The 24,235-nt window shown below is 36.8% G+C and overlaps 1 protein-coding gene across 4 annotated transcripts in view; it reads right to left on the reverse strand.

Annotated features, from left to right (window-relative positions):
* Positions 1 to 24,235, reverse strand: part of PDE7A (phosphodiesterase 7A) — a 75,527-nt gene that overhangs the window by 36,306 nt on the left and 14,986 nt on the right. Inside the window, exon 1 of one of the 4 annotated variants that reach the window (XM_030266269.4) lies at positions 6,219 to 18,030. The exons of 2 other annotated variants lie outside the window; for them this stretch is intronic. In XM_030266269.4, coding sequence (XP_030122129.4) covers positions 6,219 to 6,278 — 60 coding nt within the window. In that variant the 5' untranslated portion in view covers positions 6,279 to 18,030. Of the gene's footprint in view, positions 1 to 6,218; positions 18,031 to 24,235 lie in introns of those variants that run through there. One more of the 4 variants, XM_030266270.4, reaches the window with a different exon arrangement.

Genomic DNA, 24,235 nt, shown 5'->3' on the forward strand with positions numbered 1-24,235 from the left:
TTTTTACATCTTTACTGCAGCCCTAGGATGCCACATGCTACTTTCATTCTACCCTGTATTTTCTGTAGGCAAAGCAGGAAATCACTGAGGTAAGATGCTATACATAAAGGCATTTCAGAGAAAGCCAGCAAGTAGTATTTCAAATTTGATGATAAAAGTTCACAAGAGTCATCAAGTTATCCATGTACAGGATTGAGATACTCCCACATCAACTGTATTTTTACCTACATGGGACACATATGTTTCATACATATTCAGCTACTGCAGTAGTTACAATCCAGGAAGTCTCCCACAAAATGATGAACTTCTCCTCTAACAGCTAGAAGCTGGAGGAATGTTCTCATTCGCATGACACAGTCTGCAAAGCATGACTCCACCTAGCACCCAGCCTCATATCGTGCCTTTCCTGTACTTTGACCATCCTCTGCCCCTTCCTGAGGCCTCCATTAATGTAACTTGCTAATCCTAGGATTAGAGGATTACCTTCACAATCACACCTGAATTTTGACAGTTCAGAACATTTATTCTTTACAGAAATTTTTTTTTTTTGTGGGAGGTGCACATTAGAAACTCCTATGACCTTTCTCTGTATACCACACTCCTTTCTTACACTGAGGACAGTGAAGTCCTTGATGCCACCAAGAGTCACCACATCTTTGAGAACTTCAGATAAAAGTCAGCCTGGTGGCAAACACAATCACCCATGTTTTTATGTACGCATCTGGAACAACACTACTTCATGGACACACAACAGCCTGAAAATATGCAAGTTCAAAAGATAAGAAATCAAACCATGCTAGGAAACAGGATAGGAAAAATAATGCTGCCTATTGAGCAGAATTCTGAAGGAAAGGAAATGAAGGAATGAAAAATTGCATGGAAAGGCAAAAAGGCAGAATTGCTGATATGCATCTATCTACAGAACAACCTAAATGAACTCAAAGATAGACTAGAGATGAGTAACCTCAATCACCATGATCTGTACAAGTGATGTGCTAAGACTTCAAACTGATAAGTTACACATATTTTTTAATATTTTTCATGGCAAAACAAAAACTAAAACCTTACACTTGAAGTTGTAGATATTTTTTTCCAAAAGTAAGCTTAATATGCAATTACAGAAGTGACCAAAAGACCTAGCTCCAAATAGGGTCCAATAACAATAATGGGGTCCGAGCTGTTGTAACACTACAAGGAAGAACTCCCTGTACAGAACTTTTATGTTGTCTCAGCCTTTGTTCTATTTTTCCTTGGAAGATCATAAACCAAGCAAATAATTCCTCAACATATGTTTGTACAGTATTTCTCACACCAGTGTGCCTGTCCCAATAAGAAAGGTAGAAATACAACTACTCAGCCAGAAAATTATGCTGATTTCTTACTAACATTTTCAATGTTTTTCATTAAACTTGCCTTTGAGTTTCAGAAAATCTCTCAGCTGAATATATTTTCCGTAGCCTAGAACATTTCATATCACTGACTAGGCACAATCAGTGATGTAATTTAGTGCTAACTTGCAATTTGCACCTGTCTATCACGGATTTCTGGACATGTTCAGTACAGTTCTGTAATCTAATACAGGAGAAACCTAAGCACACATGCAGCTACAAGACCCACATACAACTAGAGCATTCATCTCCAAGAAAGAAAACAATATACAAATATTTACTGAAAAATAAATCCTTTTGATATGTCAATTCTAAAATATTACTTGCTCCCTAAAAATATTTTTAGATTAAGCAGCATATATAAAGCAGTGCATCCATGTATGGTACCAAATGCAAAGCACATTTTTAAAACATACAGTAGTTGCTTATACAGACAAGTGATTTTACTCTGCAAGGATATATTTGAAACAATTAAATCTAGTAAAATTACCTTAGAAAGTTTGGTTCTCTAAGGAAAAATAGAGACAATTTACTGAATAAATTTCACTAGCAATACTACACAAATAGTAGGGCAATTTCAGCTAATTCTGCTAAAAGGACTGAGGTTTCAAAGATACTTATTCATTGAAATTTGTTAAATAAAATAGATAAGACAAAAGCATGTATTAGCAAGTTCCACCAAAGTAATTAAATTCTCTGATCAAAACCCCTGTTGGGGGGTGCTGAGTGGTCAGATCTTTTATCTTTGGACCAGGCAAGTAAGTGAGGTACAGAGAGTTGAGCACTGTGGCAGGCATTCAGAGACAAAGGACAAAGCTAATGGTACAGAGGTTTTTTAGCAACTTGTGATAAGTAAAAAAATAATATTGCACTCATCCAGACACAGACTGCTTTGTGTCAGCTTACCCTGCAAACACGTAACAGACCATCTACTGCAGGTTGTGGTGCATTTGTTATTCTACCCCCTACAGTACTCCAGAAAAATGCAAAGAAAAAGGCAGAAAGAGAGAAGTAATTTAACATACCCTCTATGGGGTTCTTTATTGTCCAGACTCTACTACTTAAACCCAGCAAAGTGAAAAAACAGATTTAATGCTTAAGTTTCTACTGCCATGTGATCTGACAGCAAATTCATAAGAAGGCAGGCAAACGTGTCTTGAAGACCTAAAGTTACTGTCAAGCACCCAACTGTTCAAACTATTTAATCAGCAGGATTTCACCCTTGTTGATGACCAAAAATGCCACCCTCCTCACGGCTAATCAAAGGCCCCCTCTCTGTAGCCTACATCAAGATATGAACACCATACTTACCCTAAAAATATACCTTACTTACACAGTTGAGACAACCATAGCATACACTGAATCACCCAACAGACACCTTGGATCAGAAAATATTACTGGTTGTCAATCTATTGCCAATATTTTTAACTCATTTAGTATAAGAATTTATTTCTAAATCTCTGCACCACCTCTTCAGTCTACCTGAAGATTTGTACCTGTTAATAACAATACCAACCCTCTGTACAAATATGAAACAAATAAGCACCATTCCAGCAAGCAGACAGAAGTGCTTAAAGACAAGACAACCCTAATGTGTCTGTGTTTAGGCAGGTTCCATTTTCAAGCACAAAGACAACTTGGTTGGTGGGAATGTGCTGGACCCTAAGTGATTCAACAAATTCCTCAAATGATTACCTGAGGTTCTCAACTCCTCTGCTCCCTTCCGGGCATGAGCACCGACACTTGAACTGGGTAAGCTGTTTTGCTTCAAGCGGTGAAGACAGATGTCAGGAAGATGACTGGGAAGGATAGCTTATACTGGACTTCCATTTTCAAAGCCTCACCTTAAACTTCAGTTTCACACTAGAGTATTGTTTATTCTTCAAAAGGGCAATACAGTCAAAAAGCTTCCTTTTTTCTTCTCCTTTGAGACATATTTGTGGAAAGTGAATGGAAGAAGTTCAAACTAAATTGGAAGATCCATTAATCCTCTAAGAACAACACCAATACAAGGACTCTGCAAAAACATGCAGAGGGAGTATCTACCAGAACTTAGATTAAGTCAGATCTCTCTGAATATCTTTTAACAGAGTATTGAAAGTTATTAAAGGCCATGTAATGGGAACAACGTGCCAAAATAGCATACAGATACATCTTCAAAGGGAAACCGCTTCAGTGATGCTTGGGAGTACAAGCATTTGCATGTACCACTTGGAAACGGACACCTGCTGCTGTTTGTGTCAAACAGAAATGTTTCCATTGATGTATCGGTTTTATCACATAGACTTCCCAATCTTATGGAGAGCAGAGCACCAGTGTTACTGCTGGGCACTTCATTTCGGCAAGGGCCAGTTTGCGGACTGTCTAGCAAAACAACTTCTGTTCTCATTCTCTAACAAAACCTGCTAGAACTGTTGGCCTTCAAAATTCAGTACCACCCATCAAAAGAACCATCCATGCTTTTTGATGGACTACATGACCCTCATTTTGCTACTCAGTTGTTTATCCAGAAGGTGGGAAAGAAAAGACAGAGGACAGAAAGCAATACAGGCAGGTGCTTTTACCCACCTGACTTTCTAGTCTTTGCTGAACTATCAGAGCATTAGTCTCAACTGCTCTGAACACAAGTGTGGAGAAGTTGTTATACCATGGCAACTGCAATGCACTGGTTGTGCGGCCTCAAAAATACACCCTTGGAAAGCATTTAAGATCATAAGACTGTTTATGAACTAGAAGTCTTGAGAATGACAAACTAGTTAAGACCTTATTTCTCCATTATTGCATTTCAAAAGCAAGACTGTAATGTATCTTAGACTTATCTCAAGTATTTAGAAGTTCCATACTAAGATGCACAGTTTTCCAAAAAGCACAATCACGGTTTTAACTCACTAAAGCACAGAAAAATGTTCTTTACAAGCACTTAAATTGACACTGAATTCAGGAAAGCCACTGCAAAATGGTCCTATCACTATTTAAAAATTTCACTGCAGTTCAAAGTATTACTCTGAAAGTTTATCAAACCAGCAGTAAGAAAATGTCATTCATACTGCCTTCCTGAAATTTAATCAGCAATAAGAACCACACCTTGCCTTCAAATATTCAAGTGTGACAATTTTAATATTTTCTTCCATATAAAATTATTTCACATGATCACCTCCCAAGACAGATGGCAACCATTTTTAACCTTAGCTATCATTTGAGTGATAGTTATCAATGTTAGCGATACATATATCTCACAAGCATCTGTGAGCTATTTTTTATATACCTCCGATGTATATCATATGGCATAAAATTTAACCAAAGCTTTATTAACATTTTAAAAAATCAATACTTAAAAATATACAAAACAAAAGCTTGACAACTGATCAGAAAGAATCTACAGTCAAAAAACCTCACAAGCAATTGGTTTAAGTGAGGACAGTAATACATAGAGGTGTTGCCTAAGGAAAGTAAATCAGAAGAGCATCAATGCAATGGCAAAATAGGTAATTAACTTAACACAAAACCACTAATTCTTTAAAAGAAATGACCACAAGACGAGCACATGTAAAAACACAGTCATAAGCAGCAGGGAATTTTATGCCTAACTGTATTAAGTCAGCTACCTGGAAGTTTTATTTTACCCCACCTTAAAACAATCTCTGACCAACCTGGATTAGACATAATCCTTGAACAGATTTTTTATGTCAAGTTCCAAAAAGCCAGCATTTCCACAATATACCAGTAAAATGCAGATAATGTACTGGTCTAGCACACAGGCTGTAAATCTGTAGAATCTGCCTTCAGTCACATGCAAACATCCATTGGACATCCTGGTCTTTTTCTTGATGTGACAAAAGTTGTCACAAGTGCTAGCAACTAAGCCTGACCATTTTTGCTTTTAATAAATTTAGAAACATGTTATTGGCAATGACTGAAGAGTACAGGCATGGGTGCCTGGCAAAGCTTGTTTTCACAACAAACTCAAATTCATGCTTGTTCAGATTCTCCTGTTAATTGTACAAAAATTTTAGAAGTGTGTATCAGTAGCAATAACAAAAAAATTATCTATGAATGCAGAAATGCTATGTTTTTTTCAGTTTCCTTAGTTCTCTCCAATTATTCTGGCTCTCCTTCATAATCCTACACTTAAAGTTATTCTTCCTATGAGGAATGCTGATTCCTCCTGAGCTATGCTGAGAAGAGCCTGGTCTCATCTCCAGACACCAATCTCCCCTATATTTACTAGCACAAATATCCATTCTGGGATGCTTACATTCTTTGGAATGAGAGAGTAAAAAACTCAATCCTAACATAAGCATGCATTTCGCAAAACACAGGGATCTCAAATAGAAAAGCTATGAAGTAAAGTAGATATTTCACATAAGCAAACAAAACTGGTATTTCCACTCCTGCACTCTGAAATCAACACTACAAAAAGGATATCCTGTCCAGGAAGCAAAATACACTAATTTGTATTATTCTCACTATGTTTAAAATTGTTTTTCCTTATTTTCACAAAGGTTTTAAGGTACTATAAAATTGGAAATCTGTTAGTAACACAGGCAAGCCAACTCCTGCCATTCAGAAGCCATTTCATATCCCTTTTACTTCCCGTCTCCTAACTGGCACTGCTACAAACACACTCCCACTTCAAGGCAAGCAAAAGTCAAGAGCTACAAAATCATGTATGAACACTGAAGAAACACAATCTTAAATGGCAAATGATGTTTCCAAAACAGATTAGATTTAAAAAGGAAAAATAAGCACTTGTGAAGTTCTTAATGACTTGTTTTCTCTCAGACTACTTATAAATCCAGTTAGTCAAAACAGATTTAAAAAATGACCTACCTTAGAAGTAATCCATTTGATAAGGATCAGAGCTAAACACCAGATCAATGCAATTCCCATTGGATCACCCCAAATACCTGAATCATAATCTCCCCCCCGACGGCTGCCAGTGCTGAAAGCAGCAGGGCACAGCAGAGGCACAAGGCAGAGGCACAAGGCAGGCAGCAGCTGTCACCTGACAGCCCCTGCAATGTGCTCTGCCCCGCTCCTCTCGCTGCCAACGCTGGACTCAACAAGAAAGTTTTACAACTAGAGGACATGGCAATTAGTAAAAACTTACAAAACCCCACAGAAATGCCAAAGGAAATGTAAAACCACGATTACATCCTTTCATCATTTAAATACAGCAAAGTGTGGCAGACAATAGGATCAAACTCCAGTAGTCAAAACACCCGAGTTAAGTCAGGATACTGCCTTGCCTTCGAATGCTATGAAGAGCCTGTTTCCAGCAGATTCCACCACTTATAATACTCACAAGTTCCTTTTATCTCTGCCACCTGGAGAAGTTCTAAGAATTGAACTTCAAAACATACTTCAAAATTGCTTTTATAGTTATATATAGCTATACTATAATGTTAATAAAAGTTAATGCACCGAATATGTGCAATTGTTCAAACGAATTGTCATTTTCTAACTTCTTTTGTCCACTAAATACCAAGCCATCCTTCATACTAGCAATTCACACATGCCTGAACTAGCATGGACCTTTCATTTATTGCTCCAAGGGTGGAACCTGGCTACAGCCTCCCTAGCCCTTCCCAGGGTGGGAAAGCAGCCTAACTTCCTCCACAAACACTGACTGTGCAGCAAAGGGGTCCTATATGCTCAGTGCAGCCTTGAGATTCATTCTAATTTCTGTCATTTTAAGCTGACAAAAGTGTTTCATTTCAAAAATACAAAGACATCTCAAATACTTTGGAAAAAAAAGGAGCCACAGTGGGGGAGAAAATGGAACAGTGTAGGATAATGAGGAGTTTAAAAGGATGATGCTGAATAACTGAAAGCAATATATAGGAAGAGCAGACTCTTCATATAATTTATTTTTATGTTTTGCAAAAAAATTAATTCCAAATTCCAATATGTGCACAAAACATGAAAGTTAGATCACCAAAGGAATAGTTTTAACATTAAGAAACTGATTTCCGCCCCCACATAGGAGAAGGGGATACAACACAGTGGATGATTACTGAATTAAGGAGAACAATTGTTAAGTGGGATAGAGCTCTTTGTTATTTTATACCATGATTTGGAATATTTATGATGTCTTTCAAGCTATAATCACAGTCTCAGCACAACCTGTGAATCCCTACAGAACCATTACATTCCAAACATTTATCTTCTGCCCTGTCCCCACGTCCCAGAAAAACAGTCAGATCAAAACCAAAGGCAAGAACACTCCCAATGGACCTTTTGGTACCTCACTTCATGAATGCAGCACTTATCTAAAGGTCTGTTAAGTTCCACAGAAAATATAAACTGTCACAGAGATAAATTTAAAAACATTACCACCTCCAAACAGTTGACAAGGTTAAAACACCCTGACAATTAATCACCACTGTCTGATGTTTCTTTAAAAAAACAAACAAACCCACAATAAATGGCATCAGGCTATATTTGCATTACCATTTGGCACAACTGGAGCAGATCAAAACACAGCTGCTGCTCCGATCTTTACATCTACACTATATAAAGCCCAGGAGTTTTAATTTGGTTTTGAAAGCTACATTTACTCAAACTTCCTGAACCAGATCCTATCACAGGAGGCTCAAAGCTGCCAAAAATGACCCAGTAACTGATCAAACCTCTACAACCCTATTGAGGGTTAAGGTGCACACAATGAGTGAATGATTTAGGTTTTTTTTGGAAGAAGCCTGGTTAGCACATACCAAAACCACTCCGGAAAACAACCAAATGAGCACAGCAAACAGGAACAATGAGGTGATTTGCTTCAAGACTGAACTCTCCTCTGAATAAAACTCAAGCATAAATAGCCTTACATACTCTTTGAAATGTCAAGCATTCCTCTCCGTCATCACTATTATCAATCCCTGACAAATCTGTTTTCCCATCTCAAAAAACATGAAGATGTTCTTGGAAGTGTGTGCATGGTCTTGCCCCATGTGCATGGAGCAAGACTTTCTTCCACCAATTTCAGAAATACAACATTATCTTAGCAAACAGAGCTACACAAAGTGATCACCCTTTCTTCTTTTGTCTTCCACCCTTAAGCGGTTTAATTAAGAAGCATTCTATTACTTAAAGTTATCTAAAAACTGTCTCATGCCTAAGTTTAATATGAGAAGATAGAAATAAAATCATTTGACCACTTGTTAAGCACCACTGCATCATCATCATCTGTTCTAATTACGGCTTGGAAATGAAAATATTGTTTTGGCAATACAATTCTGAATTTGGAGACAAAGTAAGATCAGAAAGTGCACTGGTTTCTTCTGCATGAGTTTAACAGATCAACACAGAAGCTAAAGGGCTTCTTTTGGGGAAAGTGCTGCTTTGAATAACGTCACTAGCAATTCCAAGGTGAAAGTGAAAGAGATTACATTTAATGAAGAAGAAATTATTCAAGGTTATTAATAAGTATGGTAAATCTGCAGGCAGAAGACTACATAAAAATGAAGTAATACTGAATTTCCTGTGTTAACATACTCCCTGTTATACTGCCTCAGTTCTGGGATTGCATGGACCCTTGAGCTGTGGACATTACCATCAGTCTCAGCTTTATCTTGAAACTAAGAAGTATGTAAAAAATGATAGCTATCATAGATTGCATTGTATTTTTTTTAATTGGGGAAGTTGCTAATGCTGTTTTATTTTCTTTCTTCTCTTTTATTTACTGCTTTCTAACAGACTTTCAGTTTTCTAAAACTCATTTTCTTGATGTCTGCAGAGACACCATGTTTGGTAAGGCAAGATTTACAGTACCTAACATTCACATACAAATTGTTACCTATTCCTCTCTCCTTACCATCAGCTCACATGTACAAGTGCAATAGTTGTCTTTTACCATTTCTAAAGAAACAGAAATATCCCAATGACTTCAATGTAGACCTGATGCTAATGCAGCACTGTAGATGCATTTAAGCAGTCAAAGGCAATTTTTGGTACAATTTTTACATTTACTCAATAAACCTCTCTGTGCTATTCCTGGTGAGACAAGCATGCATTATCAATAGAGCAGAAAGCATCCGGGGTCTTGCAAGAGTTGTTACAGAGCGAAGATACCAGTTTGCTCTCATTGGGAAACAAGTACCACATGGGACCAGCTCCTACCCAAAGTAGCTCCCCCATTAATACACCATGATGATTTGTAAGGCTCCAATTATTTCCATAGACACTCCTAGAGATCGGCAAGGCTCCATGTGGAAACCCATTATTTCTTATTACGTACTCTGCTATTTGAAGTACCACATAGAGGATCCCAATTTTATTTGTACATTTCTAAATACCCGTCTATTCCAGTACTTTTATATATTTATTTATTTTCCTGAAGTTCATCAGCCCTGAGAAATGGCTCAGGGTCGCCTTACAAAGCTTAGTACTGCTTGTGTATTTAGTATTTCTACTTTTTGTGCAGAAGTGTATTTAAATGCTCTACCCCCCTGCCACCCCCCCCCCCCAAAAAAAATATTACAGTAACATCTACAAGAATCCAGAGTTGAAGCAAGAACACCAGATTTCAGATACATTGCTGGGTCTCAAATGACTCTCCATTTCAAATACAGGAGGGTTTTGTAGATCTCCATCACCACCTGAGGTTTTATGTTAAAGTTGGAGGCCTGTTGCTTATCTCTCCTACTTGCCAGAATGACCTGATTTCACGTGCATGCACCTGTACACCTGGCCCAGAAAATAAATCTCCATGGAGTCTCCTTTGCCCTTCAAACACCCCCTTCCAGAACAGAGGCCTGTGGCACACTGATTTCTAGGATACACTCCTGACTGACCTATTACTTGCTGTGAACCTGTCTGGGAACTTTACTATATTAACAGCATGTAATGACAGTAGAGGAATATGCCTACATTTACAAATTCATCAGCACACAGTGGAAAAAAACCCACAACTCATTTCCATCTTTGCTTTTCTCCCTGTCTCGTTATATATCATGTGTGATCTCTCTCTCCAGCAGACTTCACTAAAAAAGAATAATTAAATAGTAATCTATGACTATTCTTGTAACAAGTGTGGGTAGCTACTGCTGCAGCCCAACCCAACCACTAAGACTACTCTCAAGGGAAAAAGAGAAAATGCACCATTATTTTTATAGATACTGAAAGCAGAACTTCTAGAATTTCACAATGACCAACTTTTACCAATGCTACTTCTATTTACATCTTAATTTAAAATATAACCTAAGCATTTTACTTCCAATTCAGCTTCATATTTAAAAGATTTGCCATGTTAGGCTAAGTTGCAACTAGGTACAAGATTCCAACTACTACAGCTGTTTATTAACAAAATCATAGAATCATTTAGGTCTTTAAACCTTTAAGATCATCAAGTCCAACTGCTAATCCAGCACTGCCAAGTCCACCATTAAACCATGTCCCTAAATGCCACATCTACACATCTTTTGAACAATTCCAGGCACAGTGACTCATCAACAAAGCTACATATCAGCTAGCAAGCCATTAGCAAACATGAAAATCTAAGAAAACTAACAAAATTCACCTTCACGACCACAACACATAAATCATCATTGCAACTGCCTAACTCATTGCAACTACACTCAAAAGGCTGGTTGATCTTAAACCAAGGGCTGAGAACTCCAAAACATGAACTTTGAAAGTTAAGAACAGCTACAGATCCAAAGGGCAGAAATTATACCCTTAAAAATCACTTTTCATTTCAGCTGAAATCTTCCATTTCAGCCTTCAGTAAGACAGAAAATGAAAGAAAGCCCCCTTAGAAAAGATACAATCCCAATGAATGAATGAATTCAGCAACTTGCATTTTAGTACCACCACCCATTCTGTGAATTTTCTATTGCTGCTGCAACATAGCAACAGAAAACTATCAGAATCATGCTATGTGTCCTTTATTTCTAAAAGGGGTAAGAGGTAGTTGATATTTTATTTAAAAATCATATAAATATTTGTCAAAAAACACACATTATTAAATATTGAATTTTTATGTTGGCTGTTTTAAACCTTTCCTCTTATTTGCTCAGCCATCATGATTTTTCAGGTTGACAGAAATGGACATTTAACACTGAAAAAGGCAAAACCATACATACAGTAGTTGAGGGGTGTATTAAGAACACTTTTTTAACTTCCTCACATAAACACCTTGAAACAGTCTATTTCTTTTTAAAATTACTCTTTTGCAATACAAATTAGAACACTCTCAGTATCTCTGTCATATCATGAACTTAATTTTTTTTTGCTAGATGTGTTTTCATAAGAAAAAGTGTTAAATGGTATAAACTGGCTCAGTGACAAGCAATCCAATTTAGATCATTTAGATATAGAAACTCTGAAATTTACTGTTTTAGGTAAAACAAATCATCACAAGATTAACTGAAGTTCTACAATACAGTATTCTTCCTTTGATTTATTCAGACCCACATTTTGAAAGGATGTTTACTTACTATGGCACTTTAGGCCTTTGCTTAAATTCAGAACCAAGTTGACGCATGTGTATTTGTCATTAACTTTTTTGGAAATGTTCATTTTTAACCCTTGGATGTAGTGAGTCTTATCACCTTGGACAGAGAACCATATTAGCAGTTGTACAGATGCTCAATCACGACTGGTCGACAGCAGCCTGTATCTGCCCACACGTGTTGACAGGTACTACCAACCTGCTCATTCACAGCATGAAACAAGGCCCATTTTAGAGTTCAATACAAATACCATCATCTGTGATTTCAAAGAGTTAAAGAACTGTACCACTCTTACAAGACAAAGTTCCACCAGGGTCTCAAGACTGCAATCCACTCAGTAAAGGTAGATTTAAAAACTCAAGAAGTTGAGTTTTAGCTGCTTTGAGTTACCGTGTTTCACTGTTAAATACACCTTCAGCCAAGACTGGATGGTATACTGGAAGCAAATCAACAGTAATTTCCATTCCCACGTACTTCACATATTGCAAGTAACCCAGCTATGTGAGAACACTTGAACATTAATGTGTGACAAGAAAAGCTACCAATGTTTTAGACTTTGGAATAAAAAAATTATGTTCTATTTCTAAACCATATCCTTTGAACAGGAAAGATCATCTTACTGCGCTATATTTAAATGGGAATCTAAATAAAAAACACTGAGTTTACAATCTCATAGAAAGACATGGCAAAACTGTCAACACAACAACCAGAAATGAAAATTACAGAACCTAAAGTCACACAATTGTATCTTATAATTCTTTACAAACTATCAATGGAAGACACAAAGGACACAAGTCTGTCTTCTAAAACCTCCAAGGTTTAAGCTTTATGCCTTGGAGAGACGCTGTCTCAATAACTTTTACACTTATGTGAACACTGCTAGCTCATCCGTGATTCTTCAGAGCCTCCAGAAGTGTGTATGTGGAAAGGGGAGCACAGGAAGCACTCAGGGCCTCCCCCCACACAGCAGCTCATGTAGGAATTTCTACAGATGTGTCTGTCCAGCTCATGAACTCAGAGAAGAGAGCAATCCAGAGCACTAAATGAAGGCTAAAAGGCAAAGGGGCAGGGTACAGTATAAGATGCTCCTTTTCCCTTGCTCCCTGGGCTTCTTTCTCATTCACAAGCGAAAAGGAAATAAATCAAATTTATAGTAACAACTAAAAGCCTCTTTGACTAAGTGATGGGTAGTCCCATAGCTATGAGGGCTCACCTCTTTCTAAGCCTAGAGTAGTATCTTCCCATCTGGTTCTTGTCTAGCAAGTTTTTCCTAACCCAGCACTGCTAAAAGCTACCTTTAACCCCTTCACACACACGCTTCAATTCACATTGTAGGAAACATTTAAAGAACAGTTTACACAAAATGAAAATATTCACTCTTACTGAGACTCCCCAGGCAACACAGCTACCATTTACCTTAAGCACGGATTTTCAATTTTCAAATCTCATTTTAAAAAAATTAACAATTCCCACAGGGAAAAAACAAACAAAACAAAACACATTTCAGCAGCTCCCTAAGCACACTGGCATATGCTAGCTCCAACAGTATGTTAAATATTAGAAAGGCAGTAATAAAATTATCTTTGGTTTTGTTTCCTTTGTTTTATGTTTTTCACATAAAAATATTAAGTTGTCAAAAAAGATTAAATTTCAAGAAGAAAGCTGGAAGATTCACTTTCATAAATTAAGTAGAGACAGCATCAGAACACCTGAAAGTAATAAAGTCTGGCTTTTATTCTCTTATTTTGTGATTATTTCCATTAAAGTAAACTACAGAGGACAAACACTGAAACTGGTTACACCATTTACTGTCAAATTCACAAATCAATATCATACTTAATTTATGATAGTAAATGAAAATAATAATTAAAGTCATCACAAAGTTTATGAAGAACAAATGGTGTCAAAGAAAGATCAAAAAGGCAAAGCGCAAAGCTAAGAAGCCACACACGGTATCATAGTATATGAAATACAGAAAAGACTGACTAACTACATTCAACTTCTTTCACCTCAACAAATACCCTAATATTTAAAGCTTAAAGAAAACCCAAACAAAACTAGCAAAAACCCCAAAACTAACAAAAACCAAACAACAAAAAAACCCCAAACACCATATACAATCCCAAATCATAGCAGTTAGTTTCTGCTACAATGTTCTTCCTAGAGGAAATTAATCTAGAGATGTATCTGCACTAAACACTTATTTCAGAATTTGCTTTCCCACCATACCCAAAAATGCTTTTAGTCTTCTGATCAAGGATAAACTGACCAATTCCAACAGAATTGGATAGGCAGACCAATTTCAGCTGAACCCCTTAAACTTGAAGAAACTCTAATGAGACAGTAAGCTGAAAATCCTAGTCTTCCCCATGGCACACACCTGCCATTTCAACACCTTCCCTCACTTTCCAGGCCACAATATATTATTGCCAGCTTCCCACCTTTCATTTTCTTGAGCTACCAATAGAACCCTTTCTTACATACTTCTAAATTCTCATTCTCTGACCCAGAGCAGAAGCATATTCCTAATAGCAAATGCTTTAAAAACTTGCCAATTAAGTTTAATAAAGGAATTTTCATATTAGCCTTATGTTTTATAGACATCTACACAGCTTTAAACACATAATTATTGCCTTACATTAATATTCTGTCAGCATGTGGGTGCCAGCAATCCATACATCCAAACACTGATAATCAAAACCCAAATCTACTGATTTCAGCTTCTCACCCACTACAGATAAAGCTGACCCTGAAACAGAGAGAGCTTTTCAGTAGTGTTGTGCCTCATGTCTGCAGGTGTTGAACTGAAAAAGACTACTGTGTTTGAGACTGAAATACACTGAAAAGGCTCTGCTTTCCATGACAGAGATGTCAGTGTAAGAAATATTTTCCTGGACATAAAAAAGTGGACTTGCTTTTGTTTGATTTGGCTTTTTTTCTAATAGGTCAGTACTAAGAAAAAAGCAGCTGACAAAGGAAAAAAATAATTATAAGCTCAAAACTAATATAAAAAAATTCCAAGGCAAAAAGCAATGTATGATTGCAATCTTGTTAGGAGAGGCATGGAAGGAGGTATGGAAACAGGCATATAAAGAAAGTGTTCTATTTAGATTAATACATTTTTTATATACTTCACTTCTGACATAGTGACATAGGGAAAAAAGGTAGATACTACCACTAGTATCTTTCTACAGCTTTCTCTCAAGTACTATATCCTTGTACAGATTCCTCATTACTCAACCTGAGCGTGCACTTTATCACATTTACAATATTCCACGACCTTCTACAATTAAAAACCACTTTCAAGTAATTTTTCTTACAGCGATTTCACAGCAGTACACCTCTGAATTTAATATGCCATTTTTGAAGGTAACAAGATGTTACTTTCATTGTCAGAATTTTACCACTAAACAGAAATTGAATTAAGCATAGAAAAGAAGTTACTTCAATAGGATTTAGAAGATCTGTGTTTATAAAATTACATGGCATTACCATTTTACTTAGTTATCCTGCAGGGATGCTGAAAGCAGCCGTATAATTATTACATTGTTTCCTAAAGAAGCAAGAATTGTAGCAATACCAACAAGAATGTTTATCTCTGAAGCTCCTTGCCACCCACTGGACACCTGTCAGTCTTGGCGCTGGTCTTTATGTGCCCATGTAAAGAAGATTTTGCATGGCATAGCCCTCTCTTGACCAAATTAGGCTAACCTCATCTGCATTGACATCAGTGCCTACAATTTTGGAATCTCATCGACAGAAATAGCTTTATCACAGGGCCCAGCATACAAATTAAGCATCTGTATAGGGCATGCTGAACTTGTGGAAGTGATAAAAAGCTGTAGTGGAAAAATCTTAACATATACTTTGAAGCTGTGTCTAATTAAGGTAACAGTCAGCTACTCTGGGTGAACTTGCTATTTGAAGTCTGGGGTTCAGTCCACTTGCTGTATTCTCTTGTTTGCACACAAGCTAATGACAAAACCTTACATTTTAACCAAGAATCATGACCAGTAGCTCAGTATGTACTTCAGGTATGTGGAAATCACACACATTTTTGCTATAAGATTCCAGTTTTGTCTTCAAATTTGGCATCACTAATCATCTTGTTATTCTGTAAGAAGCCATTTCAGCTTGCTACAGGGTTATCTCCAGGACTAAACTCCTGCTGTCTGCACAACAAACTAAAAATATCAAGACACGATTCATTTCATTAATGTTATATGATTTAGGCAGGAAAGGGGAAATCTGGTATATTGGATCATAATTATCTTATTAATGCAGTGAACTAATTTTACAGAGGAACTTTTGAAAAGGAGCAGAAGGACAAAACTAGCTAGATAAGCAACCCCCACAACACAGTTGGAAAATGAGGTAAAAGAAGGAGAGGAGTAGCTTGTATGACTACAGCAAAATTCCATCACGTCAGAGCTGGGAGTTCACAGATCAAAAGGCGCACAGCATCACTCGCTCCACTTTCCAGGGGAAGGAAGATCTGCTGTCAGTTACTTCACCAATTATGATGGAAGACAGACACAAGACCTCATATAATTAAAGCCTTTCTCATTTTGACAGAATTTTAAGACTTGTGGAAATACAGATGATCATGCAGAACAAAAGAATAGTAGAAAAACATTAAAAACATTTGTTGCTTTAGAATAAGTTACTGAATATGGATGTTATTGCTCCTAAAGGGAACAGTACTGGAAGTGCAAAGACTACCCCCAAACACATAGCTAACAAATATAGAAAGAAATGCAACCCTGTCTGTAGTTCAAGATCCCTGGGTTTTTGGAGGTTCCATGGGTAACCAACTTCTGACACACACAGCAGAACCTCACTTCCCATGCTGTAAATCAGCCTATCCCCACCAAAACTGCCTCAATGACCTTCTTATTGCTTCCTATACAAAATCACAAATTGCCCTCATGTCTCTAATCAAAATTTTCCAAACAACTCACTCTCATCCTACTGTCCCCTTTTTTGCATCATATTCCACCAAATAGTGCAGGAGAACAGGAAAACCAATTAGCCTGGGTGAAGTCTTATCACATACCACACCAGAGAACTCCTTGAAATCACCAGTAAAAAGCCCAACTCTAGGTCTTTCATTTACTTTCCAAACTGTGAAGAACAAAAACTTCTCAAATCCTAGAAATAATAAATTCATTTTCAACACTGAACTTTTTTTTCTGCTTTGAGATACACAAGTATTTCTATTAAGTAGTTTTTGTCTTTCAAGGAAGTTGCAGACATGTCCTTCTAAAGAAGCAATATAAACATTTTGGAAAATATCCTGCATTGAAGGTATATTTGACAATAAATCATTTGCCAAAACAGTCAGTTTATTACAATTCATACGTATGATGCCCTTAATTTTAAACTCACCTCAAAAAATATATACTAAAAAGCAAAGAGTACTAGCAATTCTCCTACAGTATATACTCACTGTTGTTTAATAGACCAAGAGTAAGATTCCATTCTGGTTTATCAGAGTTCCCAAATCAACTTATGCACATAGGTTGTTGCTCCAATAACCAAGTCATAATTCTTTACCTAAAAAGTGGAAGGTCTGAAATGGCAATAGGCTTCACATATTGCAAAGAGCTCAAACTCCAAAGGAAGAATTAATTTTTTTCAGTGTCTTCTCTAGAGCATTCATCAAAACTATCAGAGCACTTCACAAGTTGCTGGCCAGAGAACTTGTGGATGCCCCATTCCTGGAAGTGTTCAAAGCCAGGCTGAATGGGGCTTTGAGCAACCTGGTCTAGCAGAAAGTGTCCCTGTCCCTGGTAGAGGGGATGGAATTAGATGATCTTTAAGGTCACTTCCATCCCAAATCATGCTATGATTCTATGATAAGTATTCATCCTCAAACTCCAGCCCTGCATCAAGATCAGAGCCCAGGCTGCTAGAACTGTATTCTTTTTTTATTTTAATCACATGCAGCCTACACATAAGCATGGCTCCCAAGCCTAAGCATCTCTCTCTTTAGAGGAGGTGGAGGAGAGGAAGAGGGCAGGAAAGGCAAATCAGACTGCAAGATCTCATATCAAGCATTCAACAAATGAGAAGCATACAATCATGATCTAGGAAAAGCTGGATGTATATGTCCATACTAATAAGCAATTACAAGATGGAAGCATGGGAAGTATCTTCTTCTCCAGAGTGTCATTTAACTGCCTTTTAAATACATCCAATCCTTCATTCTTCCCAGACCAAAAAAAAAAAAAAAAAAAAAAAAAAAAAAACAACACCACCAAACAAACAGAAGGTATGGTTGAAATGCTTTTCACAACAAAAGCAAGTACATTTTTAGCAATAAAGGAGGCAGGGATTTCCTGTAAAACATAAAAAAAACTAAAATCTCCCAACGCATTCATGTAAGGATGTTAACACGGATTGCAGAGGCAATTGAAATGTGTATTTCCTAAATGCTGTAATTATCTTTAGAGTTAATCCATAAGGGAAGAAAACTTATTTCACAGCTCTTCTGTTTTACTTCAACTGGAAAAAATATTAAAAAAAAAAAACAGCAAAAAATTTAAAAAACACATAAAAACAAACAAACCAGAAAAACCTAGAAAAAACAAACAACCAAACTACAAAACTATTGGTCAGAATGTACTTTACCCACATAATTTAAGAGAGAAATTAAGAACACTCTACAATCATCTCAGAGACCACTTCTGGTGTTTCAAGATATAAACTACATCTATAACTCATAATTTCTAATTATAGAAAACAAAAATCTGTTTCAAAAATTATCACATTTAAAATGTATCTTGAGCAATAGAGAAATCTTTACACAGAGATATACAAATACGCTCAGCATGTAAGCTGAAATCAAATGCACAAATTTACAGCAATCATTCTTAACCAGTGAGTACAAACATTTTATAGAAAATAGTACAATACAAAAAAATTACGGTAGTTCTGTAAACTGATACATTTTAATCCTTCTAGACCAGATATACACTTTTCCAGGAAAAACTGAACTTTCAACACTGGATTTGCTGTTGCTATTATCTACAAACCCTATAGCTCAATAAAAATCTTTAAAACTGTGGGTTTAGAAGTAGTCTGAGGCTCTTTCCCTAGGCACACAATGCCTGCTAGGGTTGTAAATATTGCAGTAACCAGGGCTAGGTGTGGGCAGGGCATTAGCCATAAAGAAATCTGTCTTTAATGATGAGAGTAAGTTTTCAAGTGCACAGTTCACACCAAAATGCCTTTGATCCTGAAAATTCAACACTGCATAAAGCTTTGAACAGTTAGCCACAAGAGCACTGCAGAGTGCTCAAGAGCCTCCACCTTTATAATAATTGAAATGAGACTAAACACTGCTTAAGTTTCCTTTTTTAATATAAATAATTGCTTGATGTCTTAAAAATCCCCAGGAACAGCACAGTTTATCTGAAAAACTGATGCCTCTCATTCTCAGGTTATGGCTTTTTAGTGGTACAAGAGAACTTCAAGTACTTCCAGCCCACCCTTAACCGAGGGATTGCAATGCTGCATGGGATACAACAGCCAGGGCTGGCACAGACTGGCACCTCAGTGCAGTGCATGGACACTGCTGTATCTTCCTTTCATTCCTGAATTTTGCAAAACAAGTTTCAATGTAACACTCAACATGGGAGAAGCAGAAGTATGACTAACAAGCTGAACTCCTTTTCTGGATCCAGCCTCCCCCATACCACAGGCACGTGGTACAGGAGGTTCACTGCCCTTCAGCTCTATACTTTTCAGCCTTTCACTGAAGTATGTCTTGTCCTAAGGCAATATGTATTATTCCACCTCTTCCTGAATCCAGACATGTGGAGGAGTGGGACAAGCTCATACAAATGCAAAGCTCCTGAAATAAGGAACTGGAGGAAAAAAAAATTTTTTTTACAAGTAATGTTGGAAGACCACAAAAACACAGCTTTGAAATCAGAATTGTAACTTCTACAAGGTTTAGAAAGGCAGGTCTATTATTGTATTACAGAAAAATACTGTTTGAAAACTGGTGTACATCTGTGAAATGCATAGGATTGCTACACTGTGGATAAGACTAAAAGTATGAGAGAAAGTATAATACCAACATTACTTAATTTTATTTGCTCTTAAGACAGAAAAAATGGGAGGTGACGGAGGTCTGAACAAATCTTTGAGAAAGAAATACAATTTTCAGGGAACCACATTCATATTTGCATTGTTGTCAAAGCCCAACTCTGGCTTGTAGTGAAGCACAAGAACTTCTGAAATATGAGGAGCAAGAATTCTTGCAAAGCCAGAAGAGTAACTCACCTCTCCACAGTAGCTGGGAGAACTGACTGAATTCCTAAATCTATAAATGTCAACCATATGTATTCTAAGAAAGGAGAAGACAACATTCACAGACTTTTCTTTAGCTCATGACAATTAATTACTTCCAGGTCAGAGCTAAGCATCACCACCACCTGCTTAATCCAGAAGAAACCTGGGCTCCACTTCACAGTTCACAAAAGCAGGGAACCAGAAGTGAAGTCAGGCATACGCTTGCCTCCCTCAACAAGTAGACTCTTTTTTCATCTCTGAGTTTTCATTTAGGCATGCATATGCAACAGTACACCAGTTTGGGCAGTTTTTTAAAAGTAACTATCCAATTTTTCAATATTTATCAATCTGAACTGCCAAATATATGAAAATCCTTCAGAGAGCAACTTGGCATCAGGCTGAGCACGTCAGCAAGTTCTGGGCACTGAGATAATTTGATACTACAAAGTCTAGAGCAGACTCTCAGCTTATGAGTATGGGAACTGCCTCCATGTATGTGCTAAATCCATGCATGTCAAAGCCTGCTACACGTGTGCAGGAGACTGCTCTGGTTCTATTCTCTCCAACAGAAAATACCAGGTGACTCATTTCCTTGATATGCACATATATCTCAATGTAGGTAAGGCCTTTTCTTTCCAAAATGCATGTGGTGTCGAACTCCATCAGACCAAATCAATGTCATACCAGTGATGTCCCTTAAAGTGACATCAGTCCTGCTAACAATAACTTGGCATACTTGTCGTCAATACACGTTTCTGAAAAACATACAGGGTGGGCTGGAGGTCACACTGACAAACAGCTGGGAGGGAGGTGGTCCTGCTTTCTAGGACACTTTTTTGTATCTATGGTCAAAACTGACAGGCAAGCTACCAAAAAGTATTCAACACAAAAGTATCAAAAAATTACCAAATCAAGAGAAAAAAATAAGCTAAAAAATGCATAATACCAAGCATTATACAGATTCATATCTTGAGCTTTGCAAATAACCAAGAACTATAATACCTGTATTACAGGTATATATATATAGGTAAACCAATTCTGTAATTATTACCAGTGAAGTAACATGGCCATTACATGTATTGATACCAAAGGATAATTCGGTACCTATAAAGACAGTTTAATCTTTAACAAAACTGATAAAAATATCTGCAGTATCTTGATATAGTTGCCATTTAAATCTACAAAACCGTACTCAAGTAGCACATCAATTTTTTTCCCCCCTCACATTCCTATCTAGATTTCTGCAACTACCAACAGCCCACAGCTGAACTGATATGACAAAATGAAGGCCTCCAAGATGTCAAGGCTGCCAGATTCTGAAGGTGTGTGATGACTTTACATTAGATCCTTCATTGTGCTGGTAAAAGAACACTCTGTGTGCTGATGGAATTGACATCATTAATACCCACAAAAAGTTTTTTATTACAATACAGAAAAGATGTAGTCAGGCATTAACTAGTGAGGCTCTTTCCATCCCTCAGCCATCCCCAAAATGAAGATCCACAAAGTCTCTTAGAAATCTTCTATCAAGGAACTGCTTTCACAAATAGCATCAACCCATGCCAAAATACTATCAGAATAATATACTTGGTCATAAGATAAAAACTTCGCTAAGATAAAAACCTATTTTTAAAAGCACAAAACTTTTGAAAACAATAATCACCCATTAATTTTATGACACAACAACTATGTTTGTAATTTAAAGCCATTAGACTTCCACTTTTTCCACAGAAACAGAAAAATACTAAAAAGTTAATTGTTACAGAAATACTGAGAATTTTATCTGAAGTATTAAGCTACTGAAAATATGCAAGCTTAAAATAAAGCTCAAACATGAGAGACTGCATAAAAACTATGACCTCCACTATTACGAATAAAAGCCTGGGAACAAAAAAAAGTAAATTCCAATAGCTACAATTGTGATGCTTCACCTTTTATATTTGAATGAAAGCAACATGATATAAAAATAATTTTTATTTGCCATGATGCACTATGCAATTTTAAAATCAAATTATTTAAATATTCTTATCTGCAAATATAACGAATTCACCATATTATATAACAGGTATAAGGGTTAACTTCTAAGGAAAGTATTTAATTAGTTTACATGATGTGGTACACTCAAAGTAAAAAAAAATATTCCAGTTGCAACTGGAGTTGTTGCATTTGTTAGTCCAGATACAATTTCTCGAACACTGCTCTGAAAACTTTTTTTACATGGCCACACTTATATTTCAGACAACACTAACAGAGATAGTGCTACCCATAAAATAAGTTACTTCATTTCTCCAAACAACAAATAATAGACACCACCAAAAAATACCAGCCTAGAAGTTCATATCAGAAAAGAACTTGTTCTTTTTTTTTTTCCCCTTACCTGCATGCCCTGAAAGCAGTTTTCAGAAAGAGACACAATACTGAAAACATCATGTAGGTCTCATCTGCTAGAAAGGACCTTAATCACTAGCTTATACAGCTTTGTTCTTCCTGCTCAGTTTCTTACAACCACATTTGCCTTGCCTATACATGAGGTACCACAAATTCTTAAGTAACTGACATCATTTCCAAAAACAAATCACCTAGATGGCCGGACAAAGCTGATTAAAAAGATACAGTACATCCACACCAGCTTCATTTGAATGCGTGGGAGGAACCGACAGCCGTGCCAGCACATTTATGTAATGTGGTCACTGCAGATGTTCAGATGCTTTGGGTTGTCAGCTGGATTTGGAGATACACATCACAAAGCAGACTGGCAATTTAAAGAAGAACCCTCCAGGTGGTGTTGTGTGGATTTTAACATGGTGAAACATCTCAAAAAACATGCTGAGATATCTACCATATAGAACAGGTTTTAAAAACCTCAATGACACATTCCACCATGGGCTAATTAGAATTAATTTGTGCCCCATAGCCTCAAGAGCTGCTCTTGGAATTCCTAAAACTTCTTAATCATCTTTAAGAAGGCACCCGCAAACCTGAAAATCTAAATTCCAAAATTTCTTAATTCCAAAACTTGTTCATCCTCATGCATCATGTCTTAATGCCTTTCTTTCTTGTTGAAGTGTGTGCCTAACAGAAAGAATGAATTAATAACCTCATCTGTCCCTTTACAACTGCCAACAGAAGCCAGAGGACTGCACATGGGCCACCTTTGTACCCTTACAATGAATCAGAGGACAAGAGCAAAGAATGCATAGTTCTTCAACACCACTATACAGGAACTCCTCTCTCAAATATGTGAAACATCTACCCATGAAAATCCTCTTCCCATCTATATTTTTTCCTTTTAAATTACACACTCAGCTATGGCTTTCACCTGGCCTTCCTACTAGTTTTACACATCCAGGTTTTTTTCTCCTTTGCACTGCTGTTGAAATATTTTACCTGTGTATTTTTAATATCAAAAAGTACAGCTCACACTTCTAAATACCACGTTTACTTGATGAATTCTAGTAGAAGTTGTGAAGTTAAAAAAAAGACAAACCAACACTCTTAGACAAGAAAGCAGGAGATACTAAATTTACATGCTTCATCTTGTGAGTAAGAAGGACAGATTATTGGAGTTTTCACACACGATGAAGACTCAGCATTACCAAGCGCAGACTTTACACATCTGTCCACTAGCTAGTTTCATTCAAACACTGCTTGAGAACCTTAAAAACAAGCAGCTTGGCAGTCCTTTCCTCAGAATGATTACTAATAAGTGAAATATTAAGTTGATACTTAAATACTTTAAACATACTGAGGAAGGTGAACATTCATGAAAGATAAATGCAGTTGCTTATCATGCCAAGAGTATTTTAATGTCTATGAATTACTAAGAAAACATTTTGATTTAAAACCAGAGATGCTTTCTAGTCTAAAACAGAAAAAGACATCATATTGCTCTCCATAACAAAAAAAAACCCCACATTCCAAATAATTAGAATAACACATGATTGCTGCTGGAGGTTTAAGAAGTCTTGGAGATACAGCATGAAAAAGCTATCATCCAGGACATGTCCTCATCTAACAGAGCAATCTTTCACAAATAAGCCTAAACACATTCATTTCTATCAGTGAAAAAGCCACACACTGCAGTTAAAAGTGAAA

The sequence above is a fragment of the Taeniopygia guttata genome, chromosome 2 (genome assembly GCF_048771995.1).
Source record: "Taeniopygia guttata chromosome 2, bTaeGut7.mat, whole genome shotgun sequence".
NCBI classification, from domain to species: domain Eukaryota; kingdom Metazoa; phylum Chordata; class Aves; order Passeriformes; family Estrildidae; genus Taeniopygia; species Taeniopygia guttata.